The sequence below is a fragment of the Equus quagga genome, chromosome 15 (assembly GCF_021613505.1).
Source record: "Equus quagga isolate Etosha38 chromosome 15, UCLA_HA_Equagga_1.0, whole genome shotgun sequence".
NCBI classification, from domain to species: Eukaryota; Metazoa; Chordata; class Mammalia; order Perissodactyla; family Equidae; genus Equus; species Equus quagga.
This window is the reverse complement of record NC_060281.1, coordinates 68629136-68647544: the sequence shown is the minus strand read 5'-3', so window position 1 is coordinate 68647544 and position 18409 is coordinate 68629136. Positions and strand designations below refer to the sequence as shown.

The 18409-nt window shown below is 47.5% G+C and overlaps 1 protein-coding gene across 1 annotated transcript in view; it reads left to right on the top strand.

Moving 5' to 3' along the window:
* The first annotated feature begins 3128 nt into the window (after positions 1-3128).
* The window catches only part of LOC124227126 (transmembrane protein 132B), a 212144-nt gene continuing 196863 nt past the window's right edge, over positions 3129-18409 (top strand). Inside the window, exons 1-2 of the mRNA XM_046641014.1 lie at positions 3129-3159; positions 3469-4357. Of these exons, the coding sequence (XP_046496970.1) occupies positions 3129-3159; positions 3469-4357 (920 nt within the window). The remainder of the gene's footprint in view (positions 3160-3468; positions 4358-18409) is intronic.

Genomic DNA, 18409 nt, shown 5'->3' with positions numbered 1-18409 from the left:
AATTTGTATTGCATTTTGCTTGAGTTATGGTGGGACAGGATTGTAAACCTCACACTGTTATTTCAGATGAAATGGAGGCTGTGGCCACAATAAAGAAGAGAGAAAGCACAGCTTTAAATTGCTTATAAATCAGTTTTTGAGAGGTGCAAAATATTGACATAAATGATGAAGAAAAAAAATAAACCAATCCACAATGAAAACAGAGCATATTAAACTTTGCATTTATTTAAATTTCCTTTTCCACACTTGTAAATAAATTAGAATTTAAACCTTGCCTTGGGCTCCTCCTAAATTTTATGAGGAGGTAGAATTTGAACCTGTCACTTCCAGATCTGGTTGGCTGTGTGCCCACTTAGCCCCCCTGAAGGATATTGTCACGCCACCCGAGACAGATGTTCCTGCCGCCTGTGGTCCTTGTTGCCAGTTAATTCATGGGCAAATTCACCTGGCATTTAACTTCCTGGTTTGGAGAGAGGAAATAAACCAACAAAAAACTAATTTAAATTTTATCTGGAATGGTGCTTCTGCAATGCTTGACATTGTCAGAATACAAATCCCCCCTTGGTGGCGGCAACAGCTAAAACTTTCCTTGAGATGAGGCTAATTCTTCAAAGTCATTTCTCCCTCGTCTATCTTGGATCCAAATCCTACCCAATCTATAGGATGCCTTTTGGAGGAAATCCAGGTCTATGCTATGAAAGTGATGAGATTGTGTGTCTGTTTATGTATATATGGAAATACATATGTGTTGTGTACATATATATTTTTTAAACATATTTGGGATAATTTAAAGTTTTGGTGTCTGCCTTTTCGCTGAGCATGTTATAAGCATGTTCTCATGACACTACGTGTTTGTGGAAGTCATGGTTTTGATGACCGCCTCATATCACACACAGCATGGCTTTAATCACTTATTTAATCATTCCCTCGATGATGGGTTTTCAGGTTGCTGTTATAAATCATGCTTGTGACTAACACACTTGCACATTCATCTCCTCCCGATCTCTTGATTATTTCCTTAGCACGAATTCCTAGGTGCAGAATTACCGGGATGGGCATTTTGAAGGGTCTTTGTGCAGTTTCGTAATTGCTTTGTGTGGGTTAGCCGTGCCCTTCTCCAGAGTTTGCCAGCTCCTCGGGGCAGAAACCACTTCCATTTTGTCCCTGTGATAGCCCTACCTGGCCCAGGGCTGGGCACATGAAAGTGAGCAGTAAATACAGTTAGATAATCGGAGGAGTGAATACGTGATAACCCTTCTCTTCCAGTGACTCATCCAGCACAGGACTGGCCGTATCGATGACACTTAAGGAGAAATTTCTAAATTTCTTTCTTTCTTTTTTTTTTTTTACAGCTTTATTGAGATATCATTGACATATAAAAAGTATATATATTTAAGGAGTACAATTTGATTTTGATGTATGTATACACATTGTGAAATGACCATTATAATAAGCTAATTAATATATCCCTTATCCCTACAGTTACCATTTTGGGGGTGTGTGTGTGTGTTAAGAAGATTTGATTCAAAATCTATCCTCTTAGCAAATTACAGTGTACAATCGAGGATTAACAACTCTGGTCACCTTGCTGTATATTAGATCTCCAGAAGTTATTCATCTTGGGCAACTGAAACTTTGTCCCCTTTGATCAACATCGGCTCATTCCCCCTTCTCCCCAGCCCCTGTCAACCGCCATCCTACTCTCTGCTTCTATGAATGTGACTATTTCAGATTCCGCTTATAAGTGAGATCATGCAGTATTTTAAGGAGAACTTGCCTTCTGAACATTTTCTTGGAGAAAGGAGGCATCAGCCCCTACATGGTTGTATCTTTTTCACAATCTCCTAATTATAACTTTCTCATCCTCTGGGAAAGGAGAGCTCACCAAGGATAGCCCTGAAAAAGCGGACAAATATTTAAATCAATAGAAAATCGAATATTGCAGAATTTGTCATGGCTGCAGAAAAAGTGTTATCGGGAGTGAGAGTCAGAGGAGTGGCATTTAAGTGCCTTTTACCATCCAGCGATGCTCCATTTTAAACACCACCGCAGGTCCCATTTCTTCATGCACCCATTGGAGGCCAGCTCCAGTGGTGGAGGTTTATTTCAGGGCGGGAAGAATCCTTGTCAGTTCTCGGCCTCATCTGCTGACCCTAGTTCCTGGTGGGCTGTCTTCAGTTTGAAAAAGCTCATTGGGTCTTTGCTGTTTGTGTTTTTGCATTTGAAAGAAACACACACATACATATATACACATGTTTATGTACATGTATATATTTTAATTAACAAAGTAGTACCTGGTTGCTGTAACAAATTTAAAGACAGTAGAAACATAGATGGTAAGAAGTACCAAGAAACGTAGATGGTAAGAAGTAAAAATCTTTCTTTTTTGGTTTCTCTACACATACAAACATAAATATATAGGTACATTTACATATATACATATAGAATCCTAACAAGTTACCCAAATAATGCTCATATATGATACATTCATAATTTTTTATACTTAATGACATATTGTGGACATCTTTTCAAGTATGTTCATATAGCTGTGCCTCATTTTCTTACGGCTGCTTGTCATTCCATTGTAAAAGTGTGGAGTTCATCTAGTCTCCTACGGACAAACCTTTGAATGGTTTAAACTAATAACTAATAATAATAGCAGGTAAAGATTGAGCATTTATGTATGCCAGCCCTGTTCTAAGCACTTCATATTTATTAACTCACGAATCCTTACAATAACCCAATAGGGTGGAATTTCTGTTTATATCCTACTTTATATGAAGACATTTGAGGCATAGAGAGGTTAAGTAACCTGCTTAAGATTGCTCAGTTAGGAAGTGGCAGAGCCAGGATTCACATCCAGGCCTCTGGGTCCAGCACATGCACCCTCAAGTTTGCTTGTTTGCAGTTCAGAATGATGCCGCAGTGACATCCTTGTAGATAAAGAAAGCTTTATGCATTCTCACCAGTATTCTGGAAACAGAGATTTCCGGAAGCGAGAGTACTGAGCCATAGTCATACCCACATTTCAATGAGACTCATGGAGATGTCTGAATGTCCTAGCTGATGCGACAAACAGGAGCGATGGAAAGAAGCATAAATATCAAAGAACTAACATGTCCTATACGATGGTCCCCCACCAGGTTGTGCCCCGGGCTTGTGTGCGTGTGGGGGGGGTGTGTGTGGGGTGATTACAACCAAGATGACCGTGAGCCTCTGAGTTTGGGGCTTTGCAAAAACAAGAGGAGGTGATGCTGTCCCTCGGGGGTATGTTGAGCCCCAGGGCTCCTGGATCAGTGGTCCTGGGGCTCCTTCCCGCTGCGCCCTGGAAGTTTTGGAAGACCCACTTTCCTTGGTTGTGGGCCTCGCGCAGCGGGGAGCTGGGAGGGGCGGGTGGAGAGGCACCGCCCCCGTCTCGCTCCCTGCGGGACCCGGCTTTACCGTGCGTGTGCTCTGCTCTCTCTGCAGTGTCGGAGAGCCGCGGGATCGCGGACAGCCTCCAGAGGTTCTCCTCGCTGCCCGCTTACCTCCCCACGAGCTTCCGCGTCGCGGGCGCAGAGGCCGCCTTCTTCCTCAAGGAAGCCAACCAGGACGTCACGAGGAACGCCAGCCTGCAGGCCCGGACCGAGGCCTTCTTCGTCTACCGGGCCAGGGCGCCCCCGGCCGTCAACGCCAGCTACGGCCCCTTTTCAGCCCTGAAGGTCATTCCCCGGGAGCTCCTGCTGCCTTCCACGCCCTTTGGAAAGACGAAGTTCCCCTTCAGCTGGAAGCTGAGATCCCACATCCTCGACAGCTCCATCTACTCCAACAGACCCAAGGTGCAGACCCTGTTCTACGTCGCCGGCATGGCCTGGGAGGACGGTGACCCCGCGGAAGACCTCCCGTGCGTCAAGATGTTCGCTTTCCCCGAGGCCCGGGAGGTGGCGGCCAGCTGCCGGCTGCAGGGCGCCCCGGGGCTGTGCGTGGCCGAGCTGGAGCTGCTGCCCGAGTGGTTCAGCTCCGGGCTGGACCTGGAGCCCGAGGAGGAGATCCCGGCCCTGCTGGGGGGCACCGCCATGGAGCTGTTCTTCGCGCTCTACCCGGCGGACCCGGCCGGCCGCTGTCCGCTGGAGGAGGACGGCAAGTGGGACAACAAGATCCACTCGGGCCAGGACGGCCCCCGGCAGGCGTCCGAGGCCCGGGAGCGGATCGGCAGCGTCGTGGTCTACCCGACGCAGGACGACCTGAAGTGGGCCCTGGTGAGCCTGGACCCGAACGTCGTCGTCTCGGTGCCTCTGAACCTCATCCGGGAGGGCGACGCGGCCACCTTCTTGGTCTCCCTGACCAGTGGCTCCGTGGCAGACCACTTCACCCTTCGGTAAGAGGCTTTGCCGGGCTGGTGCAAGGGGGGTCCACTCTCGGTGACCCGTGCATGGTCAGTTATCAAAGTGGGTGTCGATCATTTGCTGAGTATGCGGCGTAGGGAGCAAACTTACAAACACGACACAGAGACCCACGCAGCACAGCGGACCAGGCGCGGTCCCGCGCATCTCTATTTCCTGAGCTCCGCCGGTGGCTCTGGTGTGAAGCCGGGACTGAAAACCACTGCTCTGAGAGCGGCCTCGGGCTGTGGGGTCCCAGGGATCCCCCTTCAGGAAGCCTCTGTGAGCTCTCGCGTGAGAGTTCGAACCTCTCGCTGACCCTATGACGTCCCAGGCAGAATCCTGTAGGGCTGCGTGGAGGTGGAGGCTTCGTGAATGGATTCCAGTTTCCAAACACAAGAAAGAGCTTTCTGAGCAATGTCTCAGACCCTCAGTTTTTCATCAGCAGAGAGACCTTTGGTAAAGCACACCAGCAGTCTCTATCTGTATGATGAGGACCCGGTTTTAGGATTGCAAGAAGCGGGGAACTTCTCTGTGCTAGGGGGACAAGCCTGTCTTTAGCTCATTTTGCTCACAAAGGTCCCTGGAGAGCAGTAGGATGTGGCTCTGCCATATACCAGCTGTATGTCCTAGGGCAGGTCACCAAACCTCTCTGGGCTTCAGTTTCCTCATTGGTAAGATGGGGAATAATGATGGGCTCTATCTCCCGGGGTTGTTGTGAGGATTAAACAAGTTAATAAAGTTCTTGGAACAGTGCCTGGCCCATGGAGCGTCCTCACTGACGGGCAGCCTGTGCTGTCTCCAGGTGTCAGCCGCTGAGGTGGGGGACCTAGAAAGGCAGCGTAAGGGGGCTTGTTCTGCGGGGGGGCAGGTGAGGGGGGGAGGGCAATTAATCAGGAGTCCAGCCTGTCCTGACTCTGCTGGAGGCCAGCGCAGGTCACGCCTATGTGGAGGCATGTGCTCAGAGCCGCAGCAGGATCTCGAGGCCCGGGCACACCCCAGGTGGGCTCAGCAGCCTGCAGGCAGTGGGGGTCCTGCTTGGAGCCCTGGAACTAGTCTCGGTGGTACCTGATTTAGAACTTAGTGTGGACCCTGCCCTGTGCTGGTCACTCCATTAATGGGGCTGTGGTGACCTAGAACCCAGTTCTTGCTCTACAGAGATATTTTCAACACGAGGTGGTGCCGGATGCCCGGTGTAGAGCAAAACGGCAAAGAAAGGGTGTCCACACTCGTGCCATTCCCTGCTCCCTCTGCCAAGGCACACATAGCCAATCGACCACAGCACTGCAACACGCCTGCGGCCGTGACAGACATTATTAATCCACTGCAGCACTTCACTCTCTTCGCCAAGGCAGACATCACTAATCTACTGCAGCATTGCGCCCACCACTCCAGGCAGCCCCTGCCAATCCTAGTGAGGTGGAGGGGTTGATGGTTAAGACTAAACTCATTTGCCATCCCTGGTATGGAGAGAACATTGTTGGGGAGAAGTTTGAGGGAAGGGAGAGCAGATGGCTTGGTGGTCAGGGAGGCCCTGAAGCCTGGTTGGGAAAGGCCTTGCAGGCCAGGGGAATGACTTAAACAGCACTGGCTAACTTTCCGTCAGGTCTTAGCCTAGTCCAGGCCACATCCTATGCTGTTTACGTGAGCTGACTCCCAAATTCTGACAACAAACAACTCAAGGAGGAAAGTACTACTCTCATCCCCATTTTCTAGAGGCACAGAGAGGTTAAGGAGCTTGCCCAAGGTCACACAGGGGACCTTGGTGGGTGGGGAGGGTGGGTGTGAAGCCCGGTGGTCTGGCTCTAGAGCTGTGCCCTTCACCCCACAGCCCACTGCCTCTGGAAGACAGGCAGGGGCAGCTGCTGCACCCCGGGCTGCGTGGGGACCGGCCATGCCAGAGCAGAGGGTGAGTTTAGGGAGGGGGAGCCTGACGAGACTGGAAGAGGATCCAGCACGCAGACTGTGGAGGGCCCTGAAGTGTTACCTCGTTGGCAAGTGGAAACCCCTCCGGGTGTGTTTTCTCCTCACAGAAGTTAACTCTAGAGCTGAGGTGGGTTCTAACGCTGGCTTTGCCTCCAGAAGGAGGTCCAGCAAGCACCGTCCGCCAGGAAGCAGGACCCCCGGGGACTTCTGGTTGGGCTGTGGGCTTCCAGCACTGCGAGGGCTCCTTCCTTCGGGGAGCCGTCTGGATTCCAGTTTCTTACTTGGGCTTTGGAGCTGCAGGGGCAGGAGAGGGAGAGAGACGAAGAGGACGCAGTTCCACCAAAGGAATGTTCTCACATCTTTCTTTAAACTTGAGTGCCGTCCCAAAGCACCTAGGAGAGAGTTTGCAAACTGGCGCCGTGGCCAGAGCTAGCTCACAGACGTGTGCTTCGTTTAGCTCACATGGCATTCATTAAAATATTTAAAAGAGTTGCCAACTAGTAACAATAGGGAGGCTTCACAGACCATCTTCTTGGAAAGTTTGGAAGATCCAGCCGCTTGGCAACAGTCGGCTGCAGTAAGGAGTGGCTTCCCCTTTTAGATGTCCCACGCATTGTCCAGCTTACCCCAGTCCTCACCACTCCTAACTGCCTCACACCTGGCCCACCGCACTCACTTACGTTATCCGTCTGGCTCCTGTGGGCATCTGAATTTTGAAACTCTTGATAGAGTTTTGGAAAAAAGGGGATGCAGTGCTACAAAGGCGGCGGGGGGGAGGGCGAGATTCTAACCTTGGTGGGTGGGGAGGGTGGGTGTGAAGCCCGGTAGTCTGGCTCTAGAGCTGTGCCCTTCACCCCACAGCCCTCGCTCCTTGTGTGTTTCGGGATGAATCAGAAGGGACCAGTAGGTGCCTCACGGGAAAGGGAACCGCCCCTCCATCGTCACTGGCGTTATTTAGTGAATTCCTTGCTGCATGTAAAGCACTTAGAGGAGTGTCTGGTGCACTTTAGGCGTGCAGAAAGTGCTCATTGATATTATTATTTACTATCATTGATGCTGTTATTGATACTATTTTGTGTTAATTGATACTCTTCATTCATGCTTTTAAATTTTTATGTGTGTGTCTGCCAGGCTCACGTTGTGTCTCTCATGGTGTATTACAGCCGCTGTACAAAGTATTGTTTATGTCCACATTATGGATGTGGAAACGGGGGCTCAGGTGGGTTAGGGGTCACCTGTCTGAAGTCCTGCAGTGGGGGAGGGGGGAATTGGGGTGTGGATCTGCGCATGCGAGTTGAGAGCTCCCACGGGAAACCACTCGTCTGGACTATTCTTCTTGTCTAGAGCAGGACTGGTCTTTTCCTATTGAAACTTCTGGATCAGCATCTGGAGTTTCTTGTCTCCGTGGTTTCCTAGATGTGATGGCTGTTTAGTTATTATTTTTTTATTGAGGTGTAATTGACATATAACATGTTAGTTTCAGGTGCACAACGTAGCGGTTCAATATTTGTGTATGTTGTGAGATGATCGCCACTAAGTCTAGTTATCATCATTCACTGTACAGAGTTACAAAAATTTTCTTTTCTTTTTCTTTTTTCTTGCTGTGAGGACTTTTAAGGTTTACTCTCTTAGTAACTCTCAACTATGCAATACAGTATTGTCAACTCTAGTCACCGTGCTGTGCATTGCATCCCACTGATTTACTTGTTTTATAACTCGAAGTTTGTACCTTTTGATCCTCTGTTATTTATTACGCTTTATTTTGTGGCTGGAGAAAAACGCACTGAAATTGTGGAAATAGGTGAAGATCACCCAAATGAGAAACAACAGCAGCTGTTTGTTCAGAGCCTCTTGTACACCAAGGGAGCGGCCGCCATCGCTCGGTTTGGCGGAGACCTGGGCGGGCAGCCGGCTGGGAAGTGCCCGGTGGAGACCAGGGAGGGCTCAGGCTGCTCGCTCGGGGGGGCTGCTGGCGTGGGGGAGCAGGAGGAGGGCTAACTGGAAGTGAGCGTCTTGTGGGATGGGTTTTGCGTCCTTTGCGGGCCCCGAGCTGGAAGCAGAGGCGGTGGAAAGGGAGGCTGGCCAGTGTGGACGGGTTCTGACCTTGCTGGGCCTCTGGCTGCAGAGGCTGCGGCTTGGCCCTTTGGCCTGTTGGCTGCCAGGTGGTGGGTCCGAGTTCTGTTGCTGTCTGTGGTCCATTGTGTATCCATTCTTTCAAAATAAAGCACTGTTTTTAGGCCTAGGGAAACGTATTATTTCCCTACATAACTGTCTGCTTTAATCGTGTCTTTTATGAATGAATCGTGACGTATTTCATTCTGGCTCAGATGAGCCCCTGGGTCAAAGCGTGAATGTGCACGGGATTTGCCGAGATCTAATTTCAGAGTGGAAGATGGATGGAAAGGGGAGAGATGGGCGCGATTTTCACATGGTGCACTGCTGTCTCAGACTCAGAGAGGGGCCAGTGTGAACAAAAGTCAAATCAGTTATTCTCTAATATGGAAATAGATGCTCTTAGACATTAGTACCTAGAGCAGACTGTGCATTGAAAAAGCCTCTCAGCAAAGGGTCCTGAAGTGGGGTTTGGAGGCGTCAGGGCTGCCGGGAGGGCAGTGGCAGGCTGGATTCAGGGGGAGATCTTTGTTACACTTCCAAGCAGCTTTGAAATGTTATGAAATCTCCTCTACTCCAAACGTGTGTCTGAAGCTGAGAGAGGTCCTGGAAGCTTCATCTCTGATTTCTTAAGGCAGCTCTTTCTTGGTCACACAGAGAACCTCCTGGGCTGATCTCTCAACCTATTGGGCCGCAGAGCCCACTGGTTAAGATCTCGGACTCTGGAACCAGACTGCCTGGGTTTGAATCTTGGCTCTCCCACATACCAGCTGGGGGACCTTGGGCAGGTTACTTAACCTCTCCGTGCCACAGTTTTCCCATCTATAACTGGGGACCGTTTATGCTTTAAGTGACTATTTATGAAGTGTTAACTTTGTGCTCTGCCATGTTCGCCCATTTCACTTGCTGGCCACCCCATCCTTCTGGTTGCGCAGGCGAAATACTAATAAACCATAATTACTTTTTCCATCCTCTGACACCCCACATCTGAGCCGTCAGCAAGTCCTGGGGCTCTTCCTGTAGAGTATCCACCATCTAGCTGTGTCTGTTGCTGTGACCCAGGTCAAGACCAGGAGATGAACATCGGTATAATATTATGAGCGAATCTACAGACATTACTGAAAACGCCAGTTGTTCCTGTCACGTCCTTTTTCTGCTCCAGGACCCAGTCCAGGATCCCACGCTGTGTAGAGTTGTCACATCTCCTGAGTCTGCTGAATTCTGGTCGTCAGTCTTTTATTTCTCTCTTTCATGACCCTCGTCCTTTTGGAGAGTGCTGACCGGTCGTTTTCGAGACTGCTCCTCGGTTTGGGTTTGTCTGAGGACGTGCATGTTGGGCAGGAGCACCAGGGAAGTGCTGGCTCCTCGCTGGCTTTGCTTACTTGGTTAAAGTGGTGTCTCCCTGGTTTTTCCACTGAAGCTTTGCCTTCTTCCCCTTTGTAATTAGTGGTAACAACATCTGGAAGATGCTTTGAGACTCTGCGAATATCCTTCTTCAGATAATGCTTTTGTGCGTGAATTTTAGCATCTGTCAATGATTCTTCCCTCAAATGTGGTAATTCTTAAATAAAGCAATTAGAAAGGAATCTGATAGAAGAATCTTGGCTCTTCTTGGTCGCTTCTGGTTTGAATGTATATAAAGAAGGGGGCTAATAGCAATTAGTCACTACGGAAGTCATTAGACCTGTTCTGCTGGGTACTGAAATTAAGGAAGATCGTCTGTGCACGCAGGGGCTGTAGAAGGCTTTAGGGAGAAAACATTCTTGACCTGGAGCATTAGCTGGCAATGCAAGGTACAGAATAAGTCCCTGAGGAAGTGGCATGGACAGCAAGTGACGTCAGAGAAGGGAGATAAGTGCAGTCCTTGGCGATTAACCAGGGCGAGCTTCCTGGAGGAGGCGGCTGTGGAGGATGGACAGGTTTTGATCAATTAAAGGAAAACAGGAAGGTTTGTGGGTAGGGCAGTATGATCAAAGAGTGTGGTGTGCCCAGGACGCTCTCTGGAGGCAAGTTTTCTCAGTCCTTAGAATCAGTGAGGTTTGCAGTCCAATTTCAACTCCCCCTTATGGGCTGTGTGACCTTGTGCAGGTTACTTCACCTCTCTGAGCCTTGCCTTCCTCTTCTGTATAGTGAAACCAGCACCATGTCTGTCTTTCGGGATGGCTGTGAAGAGTAGAGGAGATAATGCAGGATAAAGCAGGACGGCACTTAGCCCAGCACCTGGCAGCAATTTTACCTGTGATGCTTTGCGCCAGTCTTAGCAGCGGCTAAGTGGATTCTGGAAGCTGCCCCATGACCCACTACAGGGACCCCTATACCCACCACATCCCAGCAGCAGCGACGGTGGCTCCTGCTTATTGAGACCCCATCACGTGCCAGGCCCCCCTGTTAGATTCCTGTGTGCGTGGTCTCCAGCATCCTCGCCACAGCTCGGGAACTTGCCTGTTTCCTCTACTTTGACATGAAGAAATGGACTCAGAAGTGCTGGGTCACCTGCCCAAGGGTCACACAGCCAGAAAGTGACAGCGCCAGGACTGCCGCCAGGCCTGCCCCCTTCAAAGCCCACGCCGGTCTCATGGTCCCTGTTTTGTATGTGAATAATCTCGATGCTTACTTTCCCACTTAAAAAAAAATAGCAACTGTTTGGTGAATGTTCCTCAGGTGGCACCCAAAATCCAGGCTTTATTAATTTTTCCCCCAAGTAAAACTCAGATTTCCCTTGAGGAGGCTGCATAGACGCAGATGCTCTGAAATCTGCGCTCTTGGAGCCCAGATCAAGCCTGGAGCTTGGAGCTGAGATGTCGGCAGAGCTTAGACAGGAAGGCGGGCGGTTATTTCCCGATCAGAGTGTAGCCTGCAGAACACATGTAGCTGGTTCTGGCTGTTGTCTGCCGCGTGCAGTGGGCCTGTGTCCGTCAGTCAGCACGCAATGCGGACCCCCGATGCTGCCCATCTTCCCTCCAAGCACGCTGGCATCTGAGAGCTCGCCGGAGGCTGGTGGCAACGAGTGTCAGTGTCAGAGGTGGGGGGTTCCAGCTGCGGGAGGGGAGTTTGATCTGCGTGGAGAGCTTTATCTCAGGTCGCAGTTTTGGAAAACGGGAGCGTACCTAGATTATGGCGGTGGCTGAACATGTAGTGAACACTAAGTTTGTGTCAAGCCACACTTAGGTGTTTTGTCACTTTAACCCTGGAAGTCATGCTGGGAGGTGGAAGGATTCTCTTCAGGGCTTCCTCACAGACAAGGAGACCCTGCCTGCCCTCTGCTCTCCGGGATGCTCTCCTGCCTGAGGGTGCAGTGGAGAGAGCGCCGAGGGCCAGCAGGAAGAGCGGCTGCTCCCTCGTGCCAGGGCTTTGTGGCAGGGCCACTTATCTGCAGGTGGCTGGTGCCTGACCTTGGCTGACCTTGGCATCCAGCCTCAAGACTTCTTCCCTCTCTCTGTTCATGCTTGCCCCGTCCCTGGGCACCATCTCCCTGATTGAAATGCTCGCAGGGCGTGCACATCCAATGATGTGTCAAGCCTATCACTACCAGTCTGGCAGCCTAAACATCATTGGATAATTGTTTGTGTGTGTTTGTGTGTGTGCATGTGCATGCCTGTGTCCGTTTGGTTTGGCCAATGACAGGCATTGACTGGAGACCAGACAGTGCGAAGAGAGAGGGGACAGGCTAGTTGGTGTCCCTCTTGCCCTCCTGCTGGGCGGGCTGCACGCCCTTATGTGTGGCTGTAGCGCCTCTTGGTGGCTCCTCTCCCATCGCTCTGGGCGCAGCTCCAGCTTATGGCAGCTTGCAGAAATCCCTCCCTTCGCTGGTCCTTGGGACCCGGGGTGGCACAGTAGGCCCAACTTGTTGCAAGCACACTGAACAATTCCCAACAACTGAGTCTCAGTTTTTAAATGTAAACTCATTAAAATTAAATAAAGTTAAAAATACAGTCTCGCCTGAACAGGGGTCCCCACTGTTGCCAGTGCTGGGGTGCTTCGTCCCTTCCCGAGACCCTGCCGGGGCCCTGCTGGGCAGAGCAGTGTGTCAGTGGCCGTGAAGAAGGAAGCTGCGTGGATCCAGCTTAAATCGCCTTGAAAGGTTTGCCCGACGTGCTTCCCGGGCTGGAAGTGAGGGTCTGGTGGCCACATTCGGGTCTTTATCCCTTTTGGAAATTTCACCCTGTGAAGGAGAGCTGGAGTTTGATGGGGCCTGAGTGAATGGGGTGGCCATCCCCCCGGGGTTTCCACATTCTCTCTGTTTCTGATTCCGAGTGTTGAGTTCTTGTGTGTGGCAGGCACTCTGCTACCCGCTTCCCGTCCCTCCATCTTATTTACTTGCTGTCAATGGTCCCAGTGGGAGGCAGCAGGACCATCCCCATGTGTCACCTGGGGAGGCTGAGGCTGAGGAAGATAAGTGACTTCGTCTAGGCCACGAAGCCAGGGTTTTCGATTCCCAGCATCTGAGCACCTCGCTACTGTGCTGTGCTCAGAGAGGCCACATCTTGAGCTGATTTAGCTGAGATGTCCATCAGAGGAGAAGGGGTAAATAGCTAAATATTTATACAGAGGAATACTCTGCAGATATGAAAATGAATTCGTGCTACACTTGTTGGATAAATCTCTAAAATCTAGGGTTAAAAGGAAAAGCAAAGCAAATTACCAGCTCCTACCTACAGCAGGATACAGTTTAAAACGTGCAATACAATTCTATTTGCTGTGAATGCATTCGTCTGTAGTCAATGCATGAAATATGCGCGGACACAAACGCCAGCATCGAGAGCGGTGGGTTGAAGGTCCAGGGAGCTTTGTACCTGCATCTTCTATTCGTTCTTCTGGGTGGTGGGAGACGTGGGTGTTCATTTGATTATTCTCTGTACTCTTGTAAATGTTGGACCTATTTCATAATTATAACTTTCCTAATATTTTATTGCGAAAAATTTCAGACATGTGGCAAAGTTGAAGGAAATTTACAGTGAGAATCCATATGTCCACCACTTAGATTTTTCCATTAATATTTTACTCTTCTGGCTTTACCACATTTTTATCTATTAATGCTTCTATTCAGTCATAAATCCATCTTATTTTTCGATGCATTTCAAAGTAAACCGTAGCCATTCATACACTCGCCCAAGAAGTTCCATATGTACATCATTAGCTAGAATTCGATATTCATGTGATTTTGACTGGGATTGCATTGGATATATAGATCGACTTAGGGAGAATTGCAGTCTTAACAATATTGAATCTTCAACACGTGATCATGAACTGTTTCTCCATTCATTCACATCTTTACTTTTCTCCAGAAATACTTTGTAGAGTGTAGTGTACAGGCCATGCACGTCTTTTGTTAACTTTATTCTTTAATATTTTATTTTTAAATGATATTATAAGTGCACTTGATTTTATTTTCATTTTTCTAATTTTTCACGGCTAGTATATACATATAAATTGACTTTTGTGTATTGAGCTTGTGTCCTACAACCTTGCCATAGTCACTTATCTGTGTCTTTATCCTTAAAATCCGTCTCTTGTAGACGGCGTAGAGTTGTGTCTTGTATTTTTATCTATTTTGACAATCTCTCTCTTTTAATTAGAGAGATTATTCCATTAATATTTAACACAATTACTGATGTGGTTAGATTTGGGGTCCCCATTTTATTGTTTGTTTTTCTATTTACTCCTTCTGTTTATTGTTCCTCTGTTCTTCCTGTCCTGCCTTTTTGGGGGTTATTTGAATGTTTTAAAGAGTTCTAGTTCAACTTTCCTATAGGCCTTTTAGCTGCACTTTCTTGTTATATTTTTAGTGGCTGCTCAGGGATTACAATACACACACACTTAACTTTTCACATCTAGTTTGAGTTAACGGATTACTTCCCAGAAAAAGGAGGTCAATGGCAGGTCCATTTAACCACCCCGTGTCCTTTATGCTAACGTCATTTTATGTAATGACGCTGACTTATGTTAAAAACTTTAGAAGGCAATATTATAATTTTTGCTTTAAATGGTTTTTATGTATTATAAAGAAATTAAAAGGAAAAAGCAAAAAGCCAAAATAGCTTTTTGCTTGTATCCGGACTCTTGCCAGTTCTGATGATCTTCGTTCCTTTCCGGGCACCTAAGTGTTCATTTGGTGCCATTTGTCTTCGGCGTGTAGGACTTCTCCGTAATTTTTGTAGCGCCTATCTGCTGGCCATGAATTCCCTGAGTTTTCTTTTATCTGAAAGTGTCTTTATTTAATCCTCATTCCAGAGGAGTATTTTCACCATCTATAGAGTTCTGGGTTGGCAGGGTTTTTTCTTTCAGCCCTTTAAAGATGTCGCTCTATCCTCTGTTGGTCTCCACAGTTGTCAGTGAGAAGACAGCCGTTCATGGAGCCTTCACCTGCCGGCACTGTGTCGTTTTTCTTTTGCTGCCATTCTTGTTTCCTTCGTCTTTCAGCAGTTTGAGCCTGACGGGCAGAAGCTTGGCCCTTTCACGTCTATCCTGCCTTGGGTTTGTGGCATACTTGAATTTGTACATTTATGTCTTTCATTCAATTTGAGAACTTTTCAGCCATTATTTATTCCAGTATTTTTTTCTGTCTCATTTTCTCGCTCTCCTGCCTTTTTTTATGATTGATTGTAAGATGTGAGTTAGACGCTTTGCTGTTGACTAGCAGTGCTCTGAGGCTCTTCATTTTTTGTCTTTATTCTCGCCCTTTTCACGTTGGGTGACTTCTGTGGATCTGTCTTCAAGTTCACGGAATCCTTTTGTCATCTATATTTGGCTATGAAGTTTATCCAGTGAAATTGTATTTTCAGATATTGTAGTTTTAAGTTCTAGATTTTTCATTTTGTTCCCTTACTTTAATTTTTATTTCTCTGCTGAGATTTCCTGGGTTTTCATTCCTTAAGGGCATATTTTCTTTTGCATCTTTGAGCGTAGTTATAATAGCAGCTTTAAAATCCTTTTCCGGTGATTCTAACTCTAGTTCTTCCCAGGATTGGTCTCGGGTGACTGTCTTCTCACTCTTGAATGAGCCTTACTTTTTTTGAGTCTTCCTAAGTGGAGCAATTTTGGACTGCACTTGGAGTTTATGAATGTGAGGTTGTGCAGACTCTGGATTCTGTTATTGTTCTCCAGAGAGTCTTATTTCTTTTGTCTCAGCAGCTGATTAAGTTGGCTTGGCTTGAACTGCAAACCTCTTGGATCACAGCTCCAACCTCAGTGCAGGTCCTTTGTCTTTAGCTGGCACACTTTGACACTGATCTGCATAGACATGGTTCAGGGATATCAACAGCATAACTTTGGCCTTCCCTCTCTCACTCTTTCCCTTCCAGGATTCCCTGATCTCTCTTTAGCTGCCACAGCTACCTTGGGCTCAGTCCTGTGGTCACCTATGTCCCCCAAAACTGCATTTTACCCTGGTGGTGCTTCCTTTGACCCCCACAATGATGACTGCACCATCCTTGGGCTAAATGCAGCAAAAACGGGGAAATCCTTCCTTAGACCTGTCCTCCTCTGAGTGTGGACTCCCACCATGAGCTGCATATTTCTGTTCACTCTCTAGTGCCTTCAGATAGCTGCCTTTTACACTATATCCAGAGTTTGCAGTTGTTATCTGCAGGTGTGTTGGTCCAGTATGATTAAGCCATTGCCGTAAGCAGGTGTAGCCCGTTTATGCTTAATGTAATTACTGATATGGTTGGATTTAGGTCTGCTATTTTGCCATTTGTTTTTTATCTCATCTTTTTTTTTTTGTTCCTCTATTCCTTCTCTCTTGATTCCTCTTGTATTAATTAAATATATTTTAATATTCCATTTTAATTAATCTGTTGGCTCTAAGGATTATAATATGCATCTTTAACCTTAGCACAAGCTAATTGAGGTTGACATTTTGTTACTCTGGGTAAAATATAGTTACTTTACAGTAGTATATGTCATTCTTCTCATCCTTGTGCTGTTGTTATATATATTATAACTATATATATTGTATCTTGATACTTTTAAGATTCCAGTTATTTTATAGAATGCCTCTCAATTTGGATCTCTCTGATGTTTCCTCATGATTAGGTTATGCATCTTTTACGTGAATGCCACAGAAATGATGCCGTGTTCTCGTTACATCCTATTGAGTGGTACATGATTTTAATTTGCCTCGTTGTAAGTGATGTTCCTTTTGATCACATGATTAAGATGGTATCTGCCAGTGTTTTCCACTGTGAATTTACTGTTTTTCTCTTTGTAATTAATAAGGACTTTGTGGGGAGTTACTATGACACTATAAACATTTCATTTCTCATCAAACTTTCAACATATTCATTTGTTAACTTACATTCATAGGAAGCTTTGATTTCCTTTTGTTGAGTGGATTTGCCCTGTAGGAGACAGTAGCAAAAGACTGGGGGTTGGGGAGGAGTAGAGACACCAGGGTAATTATTTTCTTCTTCTTCTGCATCCTGGTGCATCTCTGGTGGAGGATGAATTTCCCCTGTGGCTTCACCTCCTGTAGGACACACGCTCCCCTTGAGTTTGAGGATTTGAGCTCCCACTGGATGGCCCCAGTCCTGGGGTTTTAGGTGACACCACCTCTTACTGTATCTCTCCAGCCTAGGGGGTGGAGTTACTTCTTGCTCTTGCTAAACGGTGGGTCATTTCACATTCCCTATTTAGGTTTTCACTTTTCTATCCTATACCATAATTTCCTGTATTAAATTCCCTCTGTTGAGGTACAAAGAGTTGCTTCCATTTTCCCAGTTGGACCCTATGGGTACAGAGCAGGATCATCATTTCAGGTTTGGACATGCTGAGTTGGAGGTGCCTATGGGACGTTTAGATGGAGAGGTGGAAAGGGCTGTTGGGTACATGGTTCTGAAGCTCAAAATAGATGTCTTTCCTGGAGATACAAATTTGGGTGTCTTTGCAGTTGGATCATAATAATTGAAGCCTTGGGAAGGATGAGATTTTCTCAGTAAAAATCATGAGAAGAAAAGAGGGCTTGTAACTGAATCCTGAAGGGGCCCAACATTTAATAGTTTGATAAACAACAAAGGTGAGCCTTCAGAAGAGCAGCAGAGAAGGAGCAGAGAAAGCCAGGAGAGTGTGACATCACACAAGCCAAGAGAAGAGACTGAAAGCAAGGGAGAGTCAACAGAATTGAATGCTGCTGAGAGGTCAGGCGAGGAAATGAAAATCCTCCTTTGCATTTTACATGTGGAGGCCGTTGGTGACTTTAACAAGATGATTAATGGACTCCTGGGAGTAAAAGCCAGATTGAAGGGGTTAGGTGTGAGGGATCTGTAAGGTATGTTAGTTAGGAATTAAGGTCGCCTACATGTAGCAGAAATCCCAAAGAACACTGACCTCCTCAAGACAGCGATAGATTTAGGGAAGGGCAACAATGTCCTTCGAAATGATACCAAGGTAGGTACTGGTTTGGTGGATCAAGGATGTCAGAGCACCAGGGATTGTGTGATTACCTTGGCCTTCCCCTCATTGTCACAAAATGGCTGCTGTAGTTGTGGCCATCACGTCTATGTTTCATGCAGAAGGAAGGAGAGAGAGGGGCAAAAAATCACGTGCGCCTGAGTCTGCCCCTCTTTAAGGAGCCTTCCCAGACGTGCTGATCAAAATCTTCTGACTAATGTTCAATGGCTGAAGCCTTCTCATGATCAAGTCCATCTGTAGTGAACAGGGAATTGTAGGTGTTTAACTGGGCGTATTGCCAGCTTACTCACCCCAAATCAGGGCTTTCTTGATAAGGAAGAAACAGAGGATGGATATTAGGTCAGCAATTGACAGTGTCTGCTGCCCGTGATTTGATGGATACAGGGAGGAGAATGTTGTTCCCAACATTTGGAAGAGGAAGGGAGGATGGCGAGTAAACTGGAGACCTGGGTATCAGGAAGGTTCTTTCCTCTAAAGCTGAGGGAAGCCTGTATGTGTTTAAATGCTGGAGCAGAGCTCAAAGTCCTGGAGGTGATGTGGGACCGGCTTCCCGGGGCCTGAAGGAACTCCTCTGTGTGCCTTGTAGATTTCCAAGACACAAC